Genomic DNA, 21,144 nt, shown 5'->3' on the forward strand with positions numbered 1-21,144 from the left:
AATCCCCATTTTACAGATGAGGTAACTGAGGCCCAGAGAAGTTAAGTGACTTGCCCAAAGTCACACAGCTGACAAGTGGCGGGGCCGGGATTTGAACCCCTGACCTCTGACTCCAAAGAACGTGCTCTTTCCATTGAGCCACGCTGCTTCTCCGACTGATGGTCAGTCAATCCATCAAAGGTATTTATCAAGCGCTTGCGGCGTCCAGAGCATTGTATTCAGGGCTTGGGAAAGTACGATACAGCAGAGTTGGTCGACGTCATCCCTGCCTACTAGGAGCTTACAGTCTATAGGGGTCTAAAGGTGACTAGATGACTGGGATGGACCCCAATCAATATCTCAATAACTCCCTTAACTTGAATAATAATAATAATAATAATAATAATAATAATAAATAGTATTCTTGTAATATTAATTAAAAATCCTATTTATTGACTGTTTACTATGTACAGGGCACTGTCCTAAGAGCTTGGGAGAGTACAATACAACAGAATTAGCAAACAAGTGCCCTACCCATTATGAGCTTACAGTCTAGAGAGATAGACATTCGTATGAATAATAATAATAACAGTATTTGTGAATCACTTGCTACGTATCAAGCACTGTGCTAAGCACTGGGGTAGATGCAAGATCATCAGGGTCCATATGGGGTTCACAGACTAAGTAGGAAGGGGAACAGGTATTGAATCCCCATGTTGCCCTTAAGGGAACTGAGGCACAGAGAAGGCAAGTGACCTTTTCTTGCTGGTATTTGTTAAGCACTTACTATGTGCCAGGCACTATACTAAGCGCTGAGGTAGATACAAGTCAATCAGGTTGGACACAGTCCCTGTCCCACATGGGGCTCACAGTCTTAATCCCCAATTTACAGATGAGGGAACTGAGGCCCAGAGAAGCAAAGTGACTTGCCCAACCAAGATCACAGAGCAGGTGAGTGGCGGAGCTGGGAAGAGAACCCAGGTCTTCTGACTCCCAGTCCCGTGCTCTATCCACCAGGCCACACTGCTCCCTGAACCTGAACCGTCTCTCCCACAGAGGATGGGTCCCAATCGGACCTCCGTCTCGGAATTCCTCCTCCTGGGGTTTGCCGACCACCCCAAGATGCAGCTGTTCCTGTTTGGGCTCTTCTCCCTGCTCTACACCACCACTCTGCTGGGCAACGGGGTGATCCTGGGCCTCGTCTGGCTGGATGGGAGGCTCCACACCCCCATGTACTTCTTCCTCTGCCACCTGGCCGTGGTCGACATCTCCTATGCCTGTAACACGGTCCCCCAGATGCTGGTGAACCTCCTGCGTCCAGCGGAACCCATATCCTTCGCCGGCTGTTCCTCCCAGACATTCTTGTTCTTGACCCTCGCCCACACTGAATGCTTCCTTCTGCTGGTGATGTCTTATGACCGCTTCATGGCGATCTGCCGCCCTCTCCGCTACCCCCTCATCATGAGCCGGAGAGCGTGCGGCGTCCTCGTGGGGCTGTGCTGGGCTCTGGGCTCCCTCCTGGCTCTGCTCCATCTGCTCCTCTTGCTCCGACTGCCCTTCTGTGGCAGGCAGGAAATCGACCACTTCTTCTGCGAAATCCTGGCCTTGCTGCGGGCAGCCTGTGGCGACGCCCGGATCAACGAGGCCCTGGTCTTGGCGGGGGCCGTCTTGGTGCTGGTGGGCCCCTTCTTCTCCATCCTGACCTCCTATCTGAGCATCCTCCGGGCCATCCTGAGGCTCCGGTCGCGGGAAGGGAGGCGCAAAGCCTTCTCCACCTGCGCCTCCCACCTGGGAATAGTGGGGCTCTTCTACGGCACCGCCCTCGTCACCTACGTGGGACCCGGAACTGAGAACCCCGGAAAGCAAGAGAAATACCTATTGCTGTTCCACAGCCTCCTCAACCCCATGCTGAACCCCATGATTTACAGCCTGAAGAATGGGGAGGTGAAGAAGGCCCTGAGGGAGGTGATGAAGAGGGCGAGGGCCCCGTGAGAGAGACTCTCCCAGCCTGGGGAGGTTACCATTTTGGCAACAATGTCTTGGAGGCGGGGGAGAGCGGCTTGGCATGGTACTTCCGTAGCCTATCCTGCGCGGCTAATTCAACCACGCATCCACATTTTAAATCTGTCACCAAATCCTGTCAGTTCTACCTTCACAACATCTGTAGAATCCACCCTTTTCTCCCACCTCGCTGATCCAAGCACTTATATCCCATCTTAACTCCTACATCATCTTTTTTCACTGAACTCCCTGCCTCCTGTATCTCTCCACTCCATTCCAGTCCATACTTCATTCTTCTGCCTCGATCATTTTTCTAAAAGAACTTCAGTCAATTTCTTACCTCTCCTTGATTGCCCATCCACCTCCACATCAAACATAAACTCCTTATCATAGACTTTAAAGAATTCATTTAGTTTTCTTCTCCTACCTTACCTTACCTTACTACAACCTGGTCCACGCATTTCACTCCTCTAGTGCCATCCTACTCACTTATCTCGATCTCATCTATCTCACCATCAATCCCTTGTCCACACCCTCCCTCTGGCCTGGAACTCCCTTCCCCTTCACATCTGACAGAGCTCCACTTTCCCCACCTTCAAAACCTTAGTCATCATCAATCGTATTTATTGAGTGCTTACTGTGTGCAGAGCACTGTACTAAGCGCTTAGTCAAATCACATCTCTACCAAGAGGCCTTCCCTGACTAAACCCTCATCTACCCTTCTCCCTCTCCCTTCTGCATCACCTCTGCACTTGTCTCTGTCCCCTTTAAGCACTTGATATCCACCCTCAACCTCACTGCCCTTATGTACATAACAATTATTTATTTTAATGTCTGTTTCCCCCTCTAGACTGTAAGTCCATTGTGGGTAAGGAAGGTAACTACCAGTTCTATTACATTGTACTCTTCCAAGTGCTTAACACAGTGCTCTGCACACAGTCAGTGCTCAATAAATACCAGATATATACAGACCCACACACCCATTTATGTGTGTGTGGGGGTGTGTAGATATCTCAGTACATCTATGCATTGATCATCTTATACAGATCTTCTCTTCACTCCTCAGAAACCTTCAATGGCTTCCCATTCCTCTCTGCACCAAAGGGAAAGTCCTAACTCACGGCTTTAAGGCACTCTATCAGCTCACTCCCTCTAAACCCATCCACTCTCTTCTCCTTCTCTACCCCAGCTCTCACACTCCATTCCCCCCAAGTTCACCTTCTCACTGTACCTTTTCTCAACTCTGTTGCTGCTGACCTCTGGTTCATGTCCTTCTTCCTACTTGAAATCGCCTCCTTCTGCCAGCAATCCATCATTTCCAAGCTTTTCGGAAATCCTTTCTATGAGATGGTGAAAGTGGTGGAGAGCCTTAGAGCCGGTGGTAAGGAGTTTATGCTTGATGTAGAAACTGGTAGCCTTTGGAGGTTTTGAGGAAGTTGAAGAGACATGTGTGGAAGGGTGTTTTAAGATGATCTGGGCAGTGATGTGCATGTTCTACAGGCCGATGGGGGAGGAAGCTGGAGGCTGGAATGTTGTGATCACCACTTCAATCAATCAATCAATCAATCATATTTATTTAATGCTTACTCTGTGCCGAGCACTATGCTAAGCGCACGGGAGAGTACAACATAACAGAGTTGGTACAGACAGTCCCTGCCCACAAAGAGCTTACAGTCTAGAGGGCCATTTAATGTAAGAATTTCTCAGATACTTTTTTTTAAATTTACGTTGGCAACCTCCTGTTGTACCTGTTATGTCTTGTGGCTCCTCCTTTTGTGACTTGTCCGTCTAGGCATGTTTGTTTACTTGTGTCTGCTCTATATGCCTCATTGGATGGTCCATGGAGACAAGGATGGTCTCTTCATTTTTCCATCCCAGAGCTGACAGCTAAGAATGATGATGATGTTGATGATGATTATGGTACTTCTTAAGCGCTTACTATGTGCCAAGCACTGTTCTATGACGATGGTGGTATTTGTTAAGCGCTTACTATGTGCCAAGCACTGTTCTAAGCGCGGGGGATGATACAAGGTTGTCAGGTTGTCCCACGTGGGGCTCACAGTCTTAATCCTCATTTTACAGATGAGGTAACTGAGGCACAGAGAAGTCAAGTGACTTGCCCGAAGTCACACAGCTGATAAGTGGCATTCATTCATTCATTCATTCATTCAATGTATTTATTGAGCACTTACTGTGTGCAGAGCACTATATTAAGTGCTTGGGAAGTACAAGTTGGCAACATATAGAGACAGTCCCTACCCAACAGTGGGCTCACAACCTAGAAGGCAGAGGCAGGATCAGAACCCACGACCTCTGACTCCCAAGCCCGTGCTCTTTCCACTAAGCCACACACATACACACACCCCACGAATGGTAAGCATACATATTTATTACTCTACTTATTTTACTTGTACATATTTACTAGTCTACTCATTTTCTTTTGTTGATATGTTTTGTTTTGTTGTCTGTCTCCCCCTTATAGACTGTGAGCCTGCTGTTGTTGTAGGGATCATCTCTATATGTTGCCAGCTTATACCTCCCAAGCGCTTAGTACAGTGCTCTGCACACAGTAAGCGCTCAATAAATACAACTGAATGAATGAATAAGAGCTGAGAAGTATTTTTAAGGTGCCAGCTTTTTTGATCCCCCTCACTATCGATCCCTTGCCCACACTCTCCCTCTGGCTTGGAAATCCCTTCCCCTTCACAGACCTCCACTGTCCTCACCTTCAAAGCCTTATTCAAATCACATCTCTACCAAGATGTGAGGAATCTCTTCCTCTCCCCCTCCTCCCCCTCTACACCCCCCCCCCCCAGGCTTACCTCCTTCCCCTCCCCATGGCACCTGTATATATGTATATATGTATGTAGTTATTACTCTATTTATTTTATTTGTACATATTTATTCTATTTATTTTATTTTGTTAATACGTTTTGTTTTGTTAATAATAATGATAGCATTTATTAAGTGCTTACTATGTGCAAAGCACTGTTCTAAGCGCTGGGGAGGTTACAAGGCAATCAGGTTGTTCCACAGGGGCTCACAGTCTCAATCCCCATTTTACAGATGAGGGAACTGAGGCACAGAGAAGTTAAGTGACTTGCCCAAAGTCACACAGCTGACAAGTGGCGGAGGTGGGATTCGAACCCATGACCTCTGACTCCAAAGCCCGTGCTCTTTCCACTGAGCTACGCTGCTTCTCTTTTGTTGTCTGTCTCCCCCTTCTAGACTGTGAGCCCACTGTTGGGTAGGGACCGTCTCTATATGTTGCCAACTTGTACTTCCCAAGCTCTTAGTACAGTGCTCTGCACACAGTAAGCGCTCAATAAATACGGTTGAATGAATGAATGAAAGAGGCCTTCCCTGACTAAGCCCTTATCTGCCCTCCTCCCTCTCCCTTCTGCATCACCTCTGCACTTGTCTCTGTCCCCTTTAAGCACTTGATAACCACCGCAGCCTCACTTATTTTAATGTCTGAGACTGTCTAAGATTCTAGAGCATCACCTACCCTCCTCCCTCTCCCTTCTGCATCACCTCTGCACTTGTCTCCGTCCCCTTTAAGCACTTGATATCCACCCTCAGCCTCACTTATTTTAATGTCTGAGACTAAGATTCTAGAGCATCATCTACCCTCCTCCCTCTCCCTTCTGCATCACCTCTGCACTTGTCTCTGTCCCCTTTAAACACTTGATATCCACCTCAGCCTCACTTATTTTAATGTCTGAGACTGTCTAAGATTCTAGAGCATCACCTACCCTCCTCCCTCTCCCTTCTGCATCACCTTTGCACTTGTCTCCGTCCCCTTTAAGCACTTGATATCCACCCTCAGCCTCACTTATTTTAATGTCTGAGACTGTCTAAGATTCTAGAGCATCACCTACCCTCCTCCCTCTCCCTTCTGCATCACCTCTGCACTTGTCTCCGTCCCCTTTAAGCACTTGATATCCACCTCAGCCTCACTTATTTTAATGTCTGAGACTGTCTAAGATTCTAGAGCATCACCTACCCTCCTCCCTCTCCCTTCTGCATCACCTCTGCACCTGTCTCCGTCCCCTTTAAGCACTTGATATCCACCTCAGCCTCACTTATTTTAATGTCTGAGACTGTCTAAGATTCTAGAGCATCATCTACCCTCCTCCCTCTCCCTTCTGCATCACCTCTGCACTTGTCTCCGTCCCCTTTAAGCACTTGATATCCACCTCAGCCTCACTTATTTTAATGTCTGAGACTGTCTAAGATTCTAGAGCATCATCTACCCTCCTCCCTCTCCCTTCTGCATCACCTCTGCACTTGTCTCCGTCCCCTTTAAGCACTTGATATCCACCTCAGCCTCACTTATTTTAATGTCTGAGACTGTCTAAGATTCTAGAGCATCATCTACCCTCCTCCCTCTCCCTTCTGCATCACCTCTGCACTTGTCTCTGTCCCCTTTAAGCACTTGATATCCACCCTCAGCCTCACTTATTTTAATGTCTGTGACTGTCTAAGATTCTAGAGCATCATCTACCCTCCTCCCTCTCCCTTCTGCATCACCTCTGCACTTGTTTCCGTCCCCTTTAAGCACTTGTTATCCACCCTCAGCCTCACTTATTTTAATGTCTGAGACTGTTTAAGATTCTAGAGCATCATCTACCCTCCTCCCTCTCCCTTCTACATCACCTCTGCACTTGTCTCCGTCCCCTTTAAGCACTTGATATCCACCCTCAGCCTCACTTATTTTAATGTCTGAGACTGTTTAAGATTCTAGAACATCCATCCGGCGTATATATGTATATGTATATGTGTATATATGTATATAACCTGTATATATGTTTGTTCATATTTATTACTCTGTTTCATTTGTACATATTTATTCTAATTATTTTACTTCGCTAATATGTTTTGTTTTGTTCTCTGTCTCCCCCTTCCAGACTGTGAGCCCACTGTTGGGTAGGGACCGTCTCCATATGTTGCCAACTTGGACTTCCCAAGCGCTTAGTACAGTGCTCTGCACACAGTAAGCGCTCAATAAATACGATTGATTGACTGATTGATTGATTGATCCAGTGGTGAGAATTGGCCGGAGAGTTCTCCCATTTATGCGCAGAGAAGAAATTGGAGCCAGGTGCAGGAGGCGCACTGCTCCACCAGATACTGCAATTTCCTCAGGCAGTATTCCTGCTGCAGAAGCCCCACCAAGACTGGAAGTAAGTGCCCACCAAGACTGGAAGTAAGTGCCCACCAAGACCAGAAGTGCCCCCTGACACATGGCCAATTAGCCAAAATGCGGCCATTAACTGAACCGCAGCAAGGGTGGCTCAATGGGAAGGGCCCGGGCTTGGGAGTCGGGGGTCATGGGGTCCCATCCTGCCTCCACCACTTGTCAGCTGGGTGACTTGGCAAATCACTTCTCTGGGCCTCAGTTCCCTCATCTGGAAAATGGGGATGAAGAGCGGGAGCCCCACGTGAGACAACCTGCTCACTTTGTATCCCCACCCACCAGCACTTAGAACAGTGCTTGGCACATAGTAAGCGCTTAATAGATACCATCATTACTATAATGATGGTATCTATTAAGCGCTTACTATGTGCCAAGCGCTGGGGTGGATACCAGCAAATCGGTATCCTTCCTTCCTTCCTTCAATCGTATTTGTGTGCAGAGCACTGTACTAAGCGCTTGGGAAGTACAAGTTAGCAACATATGCTCACAGTCTCAATCCCCACTTTATAGATGAGGTCACTGAGGCCCAGCGAACTGAAGTGACTTGTCCAAGGTCACACAGCAGACAAATGGCACACGTGGGATTAGAACCTGTGACCTAACTTGGTCACAGCAGCATGGTCAGGCCCATGCTCTTAACACTATACCATGCTGCTTGCTCTCTCTCTGTCTCTCTCTCACACACACACACACACACAATAATAATAATAATAATAATCATGGCATTTATTAAGCACTTACTATGTGCAAAGCACACTTATATCTATCCCCATACCCCACCCCATCCCCACCCCCACAACCAACTGTCCACTTGAAAGCCCTGAGGCCCAGACAGGCCCAAATTTGAGGTGCTAATCATAATTATTATTACTACTGTTATGATATTTGTTGAGCTCTTACTTTGTGCCGAGCACTCTGCCGAGTGCTAGGATAGAGGCAATCGGATTGAATTCAGTCCTGACCCACATGGGTCTCACAGTCTTAGGGGAAAGGAGAACAGATGAGGAAAGCGAGTCATAGAGAAGTTAGGCGATTTGCCCAAAATCTACGGCAAGGAAGTGGCGAAGCCAGGATTAGAACCCAGTTAACTCTCCACTAGCCCATAGGGTTTCTCAATGTTATCACTCTTGTTGGTGTTATTACTTTTTTTGTGTTTAATGCTTCAAATCTAGTTCTCCCCCCTACTTAGAATGTAGGCCCCATGTGGGCCAGATTATTTAGTATCTACCCCAATGTTTAGAACACAGAGTAAGCACCTAATAAAGACCATAAAAAACACTACAAAAGAACATCAGTTGGCCCTTCTGGAACCAACCAATGGGGAGAGGTCACCTGCTATCACCGGGCCAAGGGGACCAAGGGACGACCAAAGGAGAAAGCAGCATTTTCCGCCAAGAAAGATCAGAATACCTTTCTGCCCAGGGTCCTGATCAGTGCCTGCTTCACCTCTCTGTTCCTCAGGCTGTAGATGAAGGGATTCAGGGTTGGTGTGACCAGAGCATAAAAGAAAGGAAGCAGCAAGACCTGGGAAGTTGGGCATGCAGACACGGTCTGCACGTAAGTGGAAAAGGCAGAGCCATAAAACAGCCCCACCACAGCCAGATGGGAGCTGCAGGTGGAGAAAGCCCGATACTGACCCGGAGTGGAGCCCATGCCCAGCACCGTGAAGAGCACCCGGGCGTAGGAGGCCAGCGTGACCAGGATGGCAGTCAGGCCGTAGACACTCCCAAACGTGAGCACCACGGCCTCGCTGGCCACCCGGTCACCACAGGCAAGACGCAGCAGGGGCGGGAGGTCACAGAAGAACTGGCTGACCACGCGTAGCCGCAGAACGACAGTCGGAAGACGGCGGCCGTGTGGATAGTGGAGTTGAAGAAGCCACTGAGCCAGGCCCCCGCCACCAGCTGGGCACACACTTCCGGGCGCATCTCCTGCGGGTATCTCAGCGGGCGGCACACGGCCACGTAGCGGTCGTAAGCCATGACGGCCAGCAGGGCACACTCCGTGCTGCCCAGGGCGATGAAGAAGAAGGTCTGAGTGGCGCAGCCTGCAAAGGAGATGAGGTGGCAGGAGGAGAAGCTGTCGGTCAGCAGTTTGGGGACGGTGATAGAGGTGAAGCCCATCTCCAGCAGGGAGAAGTGACCCAGGAAGAAGTACATAGGGGCAGAGAGGAGGACAGAGTCCGTCCAGGCCAGCAGCACGATGGTCAGGTTCCCAAGCAGGATCAGGAGGAAGAGGAGTAATGACAGGAGGAAGAGGCCCAGCTGGGCTGCTGGGTGGGTGGAGAAGCCCAAGAGGATGAAGCCAGCTGAAGTGGCTGCGGTCTGGTTCTTCATTACCTGCTCACAGTCCATCTGTGGGGAGGAGAAAAAAGAGGAGGATGGAGGAGGAGGTGGAGAAAGAGGAAAAGGAAGAGGAGGAAATGGAGGAGGCTGAGGAGAAGGAAAAGCAGGAAGAGGTGGTGGAATGACAGAGGAGGAGATGAAGGAGGAGGAAGAGGTGATGAAGGAAAAGGAAAGATAGAGGAAGGTGGGATAGAAGAAGCAAGTCATAGTGGAGGAGGAGAAAGAGGAAGAGGAGACGGAGGAGGAGGAAGAGGAAGTAGAGAAAGGAGAAGGAAAAGGAGGAAGAGGAAATAGAAGAGGATGAGTAAGAGGAGAGGGGGGAGAAGGAGATGGAGAAGGGGGAAGAGGAAAAGGAAGAAGAGGAGAGGAGGAATTTGGAAATGTCCAAGGCAGATCCGGCCGTCAGAAGAGTCTACACTCGCCTCTGACGAGGATGAGAATAATCAAAGACATAACCCCGGGGTAATGTGAGGGAAACGGGCTGAGGTTTGGGCTGAAGTTTCCAGCAGAGCCTGCATTCATTCATTCAATCAATCGTATTTATTAAGCACTTACTGTGTGCTGGGCACACTAAGTACATGGGAAAGTACAACAATAAACGGTGACATTCCCTGACCACAGCAAGCTCACAATCTGGTGGGGGAACAGACATCAATTTCAGTCTGCAGTGTAATCCAACTTCCTAGAAGTTCCTCGGCCATCCAAACCCCGGGAGGTCATGCGTTACTCCGCCCAGATGGGAGTTCCAGTCCGAATCCTTTCCTATCTGAGAGAAGGCCAGACAGGAAGAGCTCGAGCTCCTCTGTCTCGCGCCCTGTTCCCTCTTAGACATTTGCCTGGGTCTCCAGGGGGCACGGGGCACAGATACCCACTTGCCTCTTGCAGGGAAGTGACCTTTACCCTGGTCCTGAGGAAGGAATCCGGTTTCTGCCCCAGCTCATTGTCTCCTCAGGTCGATCTCTTCCTCAGGAAAACAGCTTCTTCCCTAGCAGGATGGGGGGGCTGGGGACGGGGGCAGGCAGGGCTGGATTGGTCCTGGACATCCCCAAGTCAGAGGCAGGATTGTTTTCCTTAGTCCCTTCTCCCCACCCTCCTTGTCTCCCGGCCACCCCCTCGGGCTGCAGCCCAGCCAGGGTTTAGCATGCACTTGGCGCTGGGACCAGAGCCACGATTTAAGAGTGTTTTTATACAAACTCACTCGGCTTCCTTGCTCAGGCTTCAAAAACCCACTGACCACAACCGCCACACCACCGGCACCACCCACAAACCCACCAGACACCCTCTCCAACACATCGGCCGTTCCCCTCACCGGGACACTGCCCTAGCCTGGGATGGGGCAGCGTGGCTCAGTGGAAAGAGCACGGGCTTTGGAGTCAGAGGTCATGGGTTCGAATCCCGACTCCGCCACATCTCTACTGTGTGATCTTGGGCAAGTCACTTAACTTCTCTGGGCCTCAGTTACCTCATCTGTAAAATGGGGATTAAGACTGTGAGCCCCACGTGGGACAACCTGATCAGCCTGTATCCTCCCCAGTGCTTAGAACAGTGCTTTGCACATAGAAAGCACTTAACAAATGCCAATTATTATCATTATTATTATTATTGGGGTTCCTTGGGCTGGCTCGGGGATCCACCAGGAAGAGGATCGTGGGTGGGGATGTCGGCTGGGCGAGCTGCAAGAGGCTGTTCTCTGGAGTGCGGGCCTCATCTCCTGTCACTGCTTCCTTGTGGAACCGAGCGTTCGGGAAATGAGATCCTCTGAGCTGCCTGAATCCCCTTCACTCCGGCGCCAACATTGGCCTCCTGCAAGGGGAGGATGGATCCCTTTGAGGAAAGATCAGGTTTGGGTCGGAGGCTATAGCACCTGTCTGGAGGTAGGGTGCTGGTTGAAGGTCCTCTCCGGCTCAACAAGAATAATAATAATAATACTTTCAGTACTTGTTAAGCACTTCCTATGTGCCAAGCACTGTTCTGAGGGCTGGGGTAGATCCAGGTTAATCAGGTTGAACACAGTTCCTGTCCCACATGGGGCTCACACTCCTAATCAACATTTTATAGATGAGATAACGGAGGCCCAGAGATGTTAAGTGACTTGCCCAACGTCCCCCAGCAGACACCCTGCAGGATCCCTGCATAGTAAGCACTCAACAAATGCCATTATTATTATTATTATTTAATGGTCATTAATCCCAGCTCCTCCACTTGTCTGCTATGGGCTAGTCACTTCACTTCTCTGTGCCTCAGTTACCTCGTCTGTAAAATGGGGATTAAGACCGTGAGCCCCATGCAGAACAGGGACTGTGTCCAACCCAATTTGATTGTATCCACTCCAACACTTAGTCCAGTGACTAGCACATAGTAAGCACTCAGCCAATTCTATTATTATTATCATTTTTAGCAGCCTAATTTGCAAGGTGCCTCCACAAAAATGTTGTGATAACCACCACAACCACCACAGAGAAGGATTCTTCCGGCAGGCCTTCGTGACCTGGGAGGCTTTAAATTCACAGTCAGTGAATCAGCCTGAGTTGAAGGAACTGGAGTTTGACTTAGTAGATAAGCCTGGGAAGCAGAAGAACGTGGGTTCTAGTCCTGACTCCGCCACTTGTCTGCTGGGTGACCTTGAGCAGGTCACTTAAATTATCTGTGCCACACCTATAAAATGGAGATTACGACTGTGAGCCCCATGTGGGACAGTGACTGTGTCCAACCTGATTACCTTGTCCCACTGTTCTATCCCAGAGTTTAAAACAGGGCCTGGCAAGTAGTGAGCACTCAACAAATACCATAAAAAAACTCAGGATCTGAGGAAAAGCCTGTGGAGTTCCCCCTCCATAGCATCCCCCAACCTGGAAGGGATCAACCGTCGGCCCAGGCTAGGGGTGGATTAGCCGGGCGTGGAGGCAGGGGATGGACTAGCTGACCTTGGGAGGGTTGGGTCAGGTCTGTTTGATCTGGCCCAAAGTCATCCTGAGCCAGCCTGGTGCCCGTGTTTGAGGCGGCATCCCAGGGATGTGGAAGCCGAGACACAGATGACTTACCTCGGGAGTATGGGGACCCTGACCTTCATGGAGGAGGGGAGGAGGGAGCTAGCCTAAACTCACCATCTGAAGTCTCTTGGGGGCCCCCCTCGCCCAAAAATGAAACAGGACTCCACCCCCAGGCCTTGGGAGGTGAGTGAGGGCTGGAGGGACAGGGGAAGAGATAATCCCCAACAGCTGCTCCCTGGGGTTGGAGTTGGCACCCAAGGCTGCTGCCTCGCGGGTAATTGGCCCCAGTGCAGCCACCCTCTGGACCTCCTCATCTCCCAGGTGCCCCAAGTGCCCCCGGCCCCAACTCTGTATCCACGGGATGATGGACCTATTATGAGGGAGAGGAGAGCCAGGACAAGAGATGGTCAGAAGGCAATTTAGAAGGCTGTGCCCTCATCAATCGGTGGTACTTAATCAATAGTAATTAATGGGGTGCACACTCTATGAGGAGCACGGTAGTAATAGTGGTGTTTGCTAGGCTCTTATTGCGTCAGCGTCCTTTCTGACCTCCCAACCTCCTGTCTCTCCCAACTTCAGTCCATACGTCACTCTGCTGCCCAGATGATCTTACTACAGAAACGTTCTGGGCATGTCACTCCCTTCCTGAAAAATCTCCAGTGGTTGCCTATCGACCTCCATATCAAGCAAAAACTCCTCACTTTTGGCTTCAAAGCTCTCCAACACCTTGTCCCCTCCTACCTCACCTCCCTTCTCTCCTTCTGCATCCCAGTCCGCACACTCCGCTCCTCTGTTCCTAATCTTCTCACTAGGCCTCGTTCTCGCCTGTCCCGCCCACAATCAACCACATGCCTGGAATGCCCTCCCTCCTCAAATCTGCCGGACAATCACACTTCCCCACTTCAAAGCCCTACTTACTAAAGGCTCACCTCTTCCAAGAGGCCTTCCCAGACTAAGCCTCCTTTTCCTCAGCTCCCCCTCCTGTACCCATCGCCCCGACTCGCTCTTTTTGCTCTACCCCCATCCCTGCCTCACAGCACTTGTGTATATATGTACATATCTATAATTCTATTCATTTAGATTGATACCTGTTTACTTGTTTTGATGTGCATATATCGATAATTCTAAGTGTGACTAAAGCAGCGTGGCTCAGTGGAAAGACCCCGGGCTTGGGAGTCAGAGGTCGTGGGTTCTAATCCCGGCTGTGCCAATTGTTAGCTGTGTGACTTTGGGCAAGTTACTTCACTTCTCTGGGCCTCAGTTACCTCATCTGTAAAATGGGGATTAAGCCTTTGACCCCCACGTGGGACAAATTGACAACCTTGTATCTATCTCAGAGCTTAGAACAGTGCTTGGCACATAGTAAGCGCTTAACAAATACCTTCATTATCTTTATTCTTATTTATTTATATTGTTACTATTGATGTCCATTTACTTGTTTTGATATCTGTCTCCCCTCTTCTAGACTGGAAACCCGTTGTGGGTAGGGATTGTCTCTCTTTATTGTTGTAGTGTACTTTCCCAAGCGCTTAGTATTCATTCATTCATTCAGTCGTATTTACTGAGCACTTACTTTGTGCAGAGTACTCTACCAAGCACTTGGAAAGTACAATTCAGCAACAAATAGAGACAATCCCTACCCAACAATGGGTTCACAGTCTAGTACAGTGCTCTGCATTCATTCATTCAATCGTATTTATTGAGCGCTTACTGTGTGCAGAGCACTGTACGAAGCGCTTGGGAAGTACAAGTTGGCAACATATAGAGATGGTCCCTACCCAACAGCGGGCTCACAGTCTAGTCTGCACAATGTAAGCACTCAGTAAATATGACTGAATGAATGAATGAATGATTGGGAGGTGGGTAACTAAGTTTTTAGATGACATAGAAGTACAGAAATGACAGTTGGGGCAGGGGAATAGGATGGAGAGATTATTCTTCTAGAGGTGGCCTCTGGAGAGTGGTGGGTTATTTGGGGGCCAGGTCCGATCTACCTCATCTTGGCATGATCCTTGAGGGGAGAAATTTCCAGAGAAATGTTAGAACTTCAGTTTTCAGTCTTTAGTACCCAGCAATTGAAAAATTACTGGAGAAAACAGAGCCACTGGGTCGTCAGTCAACCGATGGGATTTATTAAGTGCTGACTGTGAGCACAGCACTTTACTGAGCACTTGGGAGAGTATAATAAAAACAAAAGACAAGATCTCTGACTCACATGGGGCTCACGGTCTACGGGAAAAGGGGAACGGATGAGGAAACTGGGTCATAGAGATGTTAAGTGATTTGCCCAAAGACTACAGCAAGAAAGTGGGGAAACCAGGATTAGAACCCAGTTCATTCTCCATTAGCCCTCAGGGTTTCTCAATGTTGTCATTCTTGTTGGTGTTATTACTTTTTTTGTGTTTAATGCTTCAAATCCAGTTCTCCCTCCTACTTAGAATGTAGGCCCCATGTGGGCCAGATCATTCAGTATTTACCCCAGTGTTTAGAACACAGAGTAGGAACCTAATAAACACCATAAAAAACACTACAAAAGAACATCAGTTGGCCCTTCTGGATCCAACCAATGGGGAGTGGTCACCTGCTATCCCCGGGCCAAGGGGACCAAGAGACGACCAAAGGAGAAAGCAGTGTTTTCCACCAAGACAGATCAGAACACCTTTCTGCCCAGGGTCCTGATCAGTGCCTGCTTCATCTCTCTGTTCCTCAGGCTGTAGATGAAGGGATTCAGAGTCGGTGTGACCAGAGCGTAAAAGAAAGGAAGCAGCAAGGTCTGGGAAGCTGGGCGTGCAAACTCGGGCCGCAGGTAGGTGGAGAAGGCAGAGCCATAAAACAGCCCCACGACAGCCAGATGGGAGCTGCAGGTGGAGAAAGCCCGATACTGACCCGAAGTCGAGCCCATGCCAAACACCGTGAAGAGCACCCGGGCGTAGGAGGCCAGCGTGACCAGGAAGGCGGTCAGACCATAGATGCCCCCAAACGTGAGCACCACAGCCTCGCTGGCCACCCGGTCACCACAGGCAAGACGCAGCAGGGGCGGGAGGTCACAGAAGAACTGGTTGACCTCGCGCGAGCTGCAGAACGACAGTCGGAAGACGGCAGCCGTGTGGATAGTGGAGTTGAAGAAGCCGCTGAGCCAGGCCCCCGCCACCAGCTGGGCACACACTTCCGGGCGCATCTCCTGCGGGTATCTCAACGGGCGGCACACGGCCACGTAGCGGTCGTAAGCCATGACGGCCAGCAGGGCACACTCCGTGCTGCCCAGGGCGATGAAGAAGAAGGTCTGAGTGGCACAGCCTGCAAAGGAGATGAGGTGGCAGGAGGAGAAGCTGTCGGTCAGCAGTTTGGGGATGGTAATAGAGGTGAAGCCCATCCCCAGCAGGGAGAAGTGACCCAGGAAGAAGTACATGGGAGCAGAGAGGAGCACAGAGTCCGTCCAGGCCAGCAGCACGATGGTCAGGTTCCCAAGCAGGATCAGGAGGAAGAGGAGTAACGACAGGAGGAAGAGGCCCAGCTGGGCTGCAGGGTGGGTGGAGAAGCCCAAGAGGATGAAGCCAGCTGAAGCGGCTGCGGTCTGGTTCTTCATTACTTGCTCACAGTCCATCTGTCGGGGGGGAGAAAAAAGAGGAGGATGGAGGAGGAGATGGAGAAAGAGGAAAAGGAAGAGGAGGAAATGGAGGAGACTGAGGAGAAGGAAAAGCAAGAAGAGGTGGTGGAATGACAGAGGAGAAGATGAAGAAGGAAGTGGAAGAAGTGAAGAAGGAAATGGAAGAGAGGAGGAGGAACAATAGAGGAAGATGGAATAGAAGGAGGAAGACAAGGTGGAGGAGGAGATAGAGGAAGAGGAGACAGAGGAGGAGGAAGAGGAAGTAGAGAAAGGAGAAGGTAAGGGAGGAAGAGGAAATAAAAGAGGATGAGTAAGAGGAGAGGGGGGAGAAGGAGATGGATAAGGGGGAAGAGGAAAAGGAAGAAGAGGAGAAGAGGAACGTGGAAATGTCCAAGGCAGATCCGGCTGTTCAGAAAAGTCTGCACTCGCCTCCAGGGTGGGGATGAGAATAATCAAAGATATAACCCCGGGACATGTGAGGGAAAGAGGCTGAGGTTTGGGCTGAAGTTTCCAGCAGAGCCTGCATTCATTCATTCATTCAATCGTATTTACTAAGCACTTACTGTGTCCTGGGCACTGTACTAAGCATTTGGGAAAGTAGAACAATAAACGGTGACATTCCCTGACCACAACAAGCTCACAATCTGGTGGGGGAACAGACATCATTGTCAGTCTGCAGTGTCATCCAGCTTCCTAGAAGTTCCTCGGCCACCCAAACCCGGGGAGGCCATGCGTCACTCCGCCCAGATGGGAGTTGCAGTCTGAATCCTTTCCTTTCTAAGAGAAGGCCGGGCAGGAAGAGCTCGAGCTCCTCTTGCTCGCACCCTGTTCCCTCTTAGACATTTGCCTGGCTCTCCAGGGGGCACGGGGCACAGATACCCACTTGCCTCTTGCAGGGAAGTGACCTTTACCCTGGTCCTGAGGAAGGAATCCGGTTTCTGCCCCAGCTCATTGTCTCCTCGGGTCGATCTCTTCCTCAGGAAAACAGCTTCTTCCCTTCCAGGATGGGGGGCTGGGGGCGGGGGCAGGCAGGGCTGGGTTGGTCCTGGGTATCCCCAAGTTGGAGGCAGGATTGTTTTCCTTAGTCCCTTCTCCCCGCCCTCCTTGTCTCCCGGCCACCCCCTCGGACTGCAGCCCAGCCAGGGTTTAGCACGCACATGGAGCTGGGACCGGAGCCACGATTCAAGAGTGTTTTCATACAAACTCACTCAACTTCCTTCCTCAGGCTTCAAAAACCCACTGACCACAACCGCCACACCACTGGCACCACCCACAAACCCACCGGACACCCTTTCCAACACATCAGCCATTCCCCTCACCGGGACAGTGCCCTAGCCTGGGTTGGGGTTCCTTGGGCTGGCTCGGGGATCCACCAGGAAGAGGATCGTGGGTGGAGATGTCAGCTGGGCGAGCTGCAAGAGGCTGTTCTCTGGAGCGCGGGCCTCATCTCCTGTCACTGCTTCCTTGTGGAACCGAGCGTTCAGGAAATGAGATCCTCTGAGCTGCCTGAATCCCCTTCACTCCGGCACCAACCTTGGCCTCCTGCAAGGGAAGGATGGATTCCTTTGAAGAAAGATCAGGTCTTGTGTCGGTGGCTATAGCACCTGTCTGGAGGTAGGGTACTGGTTGAAGGTCCTCTCCGGCTCAATAATAATAATAATAATACTTACAGTACTTGTTAAGCGCTTCCTATTTGCCAAGTACTGTTCTGAGGGCTGGGATAGATACAAGTTAATCAGGTTGGACACAGTCCCTGTCCCACATGGGGCTCACACTGCTAATCAACATTTTATAGATGAGATAACAGAGGCCCAAAGAAGTTAAGTGACTTGCCCAACGTCCCCCAGCAGACACCCTACAGGATCCCTGCATAGTAAGCACTTAACAAATGCCATTATTATTATTATTATTTAATGGTCTTTAATCCCAGCTCCTCCACTTGTCTGCTGTGGGCAAGTCACTTCACTTCTCTGTGACTCAGTTACCTCATCCGTAAAATGGGGATTAAGACTGTGAGCCCCATGCAGAACAGGGAGTGCTTCCAACCCAATTTGATTGTATCCACTCCAACACTTAGTCCAGTGACTAGCACATAGTAAGCATTCTGCCAATACTATTATTATTATTATTATTCTTATTAGCAGCCTAATTTGCAAGGTTCCCCCACAAAAATGTTGTGATAACCACCACAACCACCACAGAGAAGGATTCTTCATGACCTGGGAGGCTTTAAATTCACAGTCAGTGAATCAGCCTGAGTTGTAGGAACTGGAGTTTGACTTAGTAGATAAGCACGGGCCTGGGAATCGGAAGAACGTGGGTTCTAGTCCTGGCTCCGACACTTCTCTGCTGGGTGACCTTGAGCAGGTCACTTAAATTATCTGTGCCTCATCTGTAAAATGGAGATTACGACTGTGAGCCCCATGTGGGACAGGGACTGTGTCCAACCTGATTACCTTGTCCCACTGTTCTATCCCAGAGTTTAGAACAGGTCCTGGAACATAGTGAGCACTCAACAAATACCATAAAAAACCCCTCAGGATCTGAGGAAAAGCCTATGGGGTCCCCCCTCCCTAGCATCCCCCAGCCTGGAAGGGACCAACCGTCGGCCCAGGCTAGGGGTGGATTAGCCGGACATGGAGGTAGGGGATGGACTAGCTGACCTTGGGAGGGTTGGGTCAGATCTGTTTGATCAGGCCCAAAGTCATCCTGAGCCAGCCTGGTGCCCGTGTTCGAGGCGACATCCCAGGGATGTGGAAGCCGAGACACAGATGACTTACCTCGGGAGTATGGGGACCCTGACCTTCATGGAGGAGGGGAGGAGGGAGCTAGCCTAAACTCACCACCTGAAGTCTCTTGGGGGCCCCCCTCGCCCAAAAATGAAACAGGACTCCACCCCCAGGCTTTGGGAGGTGAGTGAGGGCTGGAGGGACAGGGGAAGAGATAATCCCCAACAGCTGCTCCCTGGGGTTGGAGTTGGCACCCAAGGCTGCAGCCTCGCGGGTAATTGGCCCCAGTGCAGCCACCTTCTGGACCTCCTCATCTCCCAGATGCGTCAAGCGCCCCCGGCCCCAACTCTGTATCCATGGGATGACGGACCTATTATGAGGGAGAGGAGAGCCAAGACAAGAGATGGTCAGAAGGCAATTTGGAAGTCTGTGCCCTCATCAATCGGTGGTACTTAATCAATAGTAATTAATGGGGTGCACACTCTATGAGGAGCACGGTAGTAATAGTGGTGTTTGCTAGGCTCTTATTGCGTCAGCATCCTTTCTGACCTCCCAACCTCCTGTCTCTCCCAACTTCAGTCCATACGTCACTCTACTGCCCAGATGATCTTACTACGGAAACGTTCTGGGCATGTCACTCCCTTCCTGAAAAATCTCCAGTGGTTGCCTGTCGACCTCCATATCAAGCAAAAACTCCTCACTATTGGCTTCAAAGCTCTCCATCACCTTGCCCCCTCCTACCTCACCTCCCTTCTCTCCTTCTGCATCCCAGTCTGCACACTCCGCTCCTCTGTTCCTAATCTTCTCACTAGGCCTCGCTCTCGCCTGTCCCACCCACGATCAACCGCTTGCCTGGAATGCCCTCCCTCCTCAAATCTGCCAAACAATCACACTTCCCCACTTCAAAGCCCTACTGAAGGCTCACTTCTTCCAAGAGGCCTTCCCAGACTAAGCCTCCTTTTCCTCAGCTCCCCCTCTTGTACCCATCGCCCCGACTCGCTCTCTTTGTTCTACCCCCATCCCTGCCTCACAGCACTTGTGTATATATGTACATATCTATAATTCTATTCATTTAGATTGATACCTGTTTACTTGCTTTGATGTGCATATATCGATAACTTCAAGCGTGACTAAAGCAGCATGGCTCAGTGGAAAGACCACCGGGCTTGGGAGTCAGAGGTCGTGGGTTCTAATCCCGGCTCTGCCACTTGTCAGCTGTGTGAGTTTGGGCAAGTCACTTCACTTCTCTGGGCCTCAGTTACCTCATCTATAAAATGGGAATTAAGACTTTGAACCCCACGTGGGACAACTTGACCACCTTGTATCTATCTCAGCACTTAGAACAGTGCTTGGTGCATAGTAAGCGCTTAACAAATACCTTCATTATCTTTATTATTATTTATGTATATTGTTACTATTGATGCCCATTTACTTGTTTTGATGTCTGTCTCCCCCCTGCTAGACTGCAAACCCGTTGTAGGTAGGGATTGTCTCTCTTATTATTGTAGTGTACTTTCCCAAGTGCTTAGTATTCATTCAGTCAGTCAGTCGCATTTATTGAGCACTTATTTTGTGCAGAGCACTCTACTAAGCACTTGGAAAGTACAATTCGGCAACAGAGACAATCCCTACCCAACAATGGATTCACAATCTAGTACAGTTCTCTGCACACTGTAAACGTTCAGTAAATATGATTGAATGAATGAATGAATGATTGGGAGGTGGGTAACTAAGTTTTTAGGTGACATAGAAGTACAGAAATGACAGTTGGGGTGGGGGAATAGGATGGAGAGATTATTCTTCTGCCTCCATTCCCTTACTTATGCTGCTCCCCTGACTTGGGACTCCCTCCGTTCTCACATTAGACAGACCACAGCTCTTCCCACATTGAAAGTCCTCCTAAAATCATTATTATTATGACTGCTACTACTAATAAAAAAATAATAATCACTGTGGTATTTGTTAAGCACTTACTATGCACCAAATGCCAGACTACATGCAGGAGTAAATAAAGGATAATCAGGTCTGAGCAGGTCCCTGTCCCACATGGGGCTCACAGTCTAAGTAGGAGGGAGGAACAGAGGTTTCATCCCCATTTTACAGATAAGGAAACTGAGACCCAAAGAAGTTAAGGGACTTGGCCAAGGTCACACAGCAGGCCGGTGGCAGAGTCAGGACTCCTGACTCCCCACCCCATGGTCTTTCTGTTAGGCCACACTACTTTTTTGATGCACGTAATCATCTCCAGCCCTCTGCAAGACAATCGATGAATGTCTCGATCCCTGGAATGCCC

General features: G+C 49.8%; 3 protein-coding genes across 3 annotated transcripts; 1 reads left to right on the forward strand and 2 right to left on the reverse strand.

Annotated features, from left to right (window-relative positions):
* The first annotated feature begins 985 nt into the window (after window positions 1–985).
* On the forward strand, window positions 986–1,971 carry LOC119920828 (olfactory receptor 13-like). The gene has a single exon (XM_038741051.1). It carries the CDS (start codon window positions 1,039–1,041, stop codon window positions 1,969–1,971), a length of 933 nt encoding a protein of 310 aa, XP_038596979.1. The 5' UTR covers window positions 986–1,038.
* A 1,287-nt stretch (window positions 1,972–3,258) lies between these two features.
* LOC119920829 (putative olfactory receptor 2W6) lies at window positions 3,259–9,516 on the reverse strand. The gene is made up of 3 exons (XM_038741052.1): window positions 8,996–9,516; window positions 8,591–8,930; window positions 3,259–3,474 (listed from the first exon to the last, which is right to left on the reverse strand). The coding sequence occupies exons 1-3, from the start codon at window positions 9,514–9,516 to the stop codon at window positions 3,259–3,261; spliced, it is 1,077 nt and encodes a 358-aa protein (XP_038596980.1).
* A 5,581-nt stretch (window positions 9,517–15,097) lies between these two features.
* LOC119920956 (olfactory receptor 10C1-like) lies at window positions 15,098–17,607 on the reverse strand. The gene is made up of 2 exons (XM_038741215.1): window positions 17,442–17,607; window positions 15,098–16,119 (listed from the first exon to the last, which is right to left on the reverse strand). The coding sequence occupies exon 2, from the start codon at window positions 16,117–16,119 to the stop codon at window positions 15,166–15,168; it is 954 nt and encodes a 317-aa protein (XP_038597143.1). The 5' UTR covers window positions 17,442–17,607; the 3' UTR covers window positions 15,098–15,165.
* Between the last annotated feature and the right edge of the window lie 3,537 nt (window positions 17,608–21,144).

This window comes from Tachyglossus aculeatus (assembly GCF_015852505.1).
Source record: "Tachyglossus aculeatus isolate mTacAcu1 chromosome 12 unlocalized genomic scaffold, mTacAcu1.pri SUPER_6_unloc_1, whole genome shotgun sequence".
Classification (NCBI taxonomy): domain Eukaryota; kingdom Metazoa; phylum Chordata; class Mammalia; order Monotremata; family Tachyglossidae; genus Tachyglossus; species Tachyglossus aculeatus.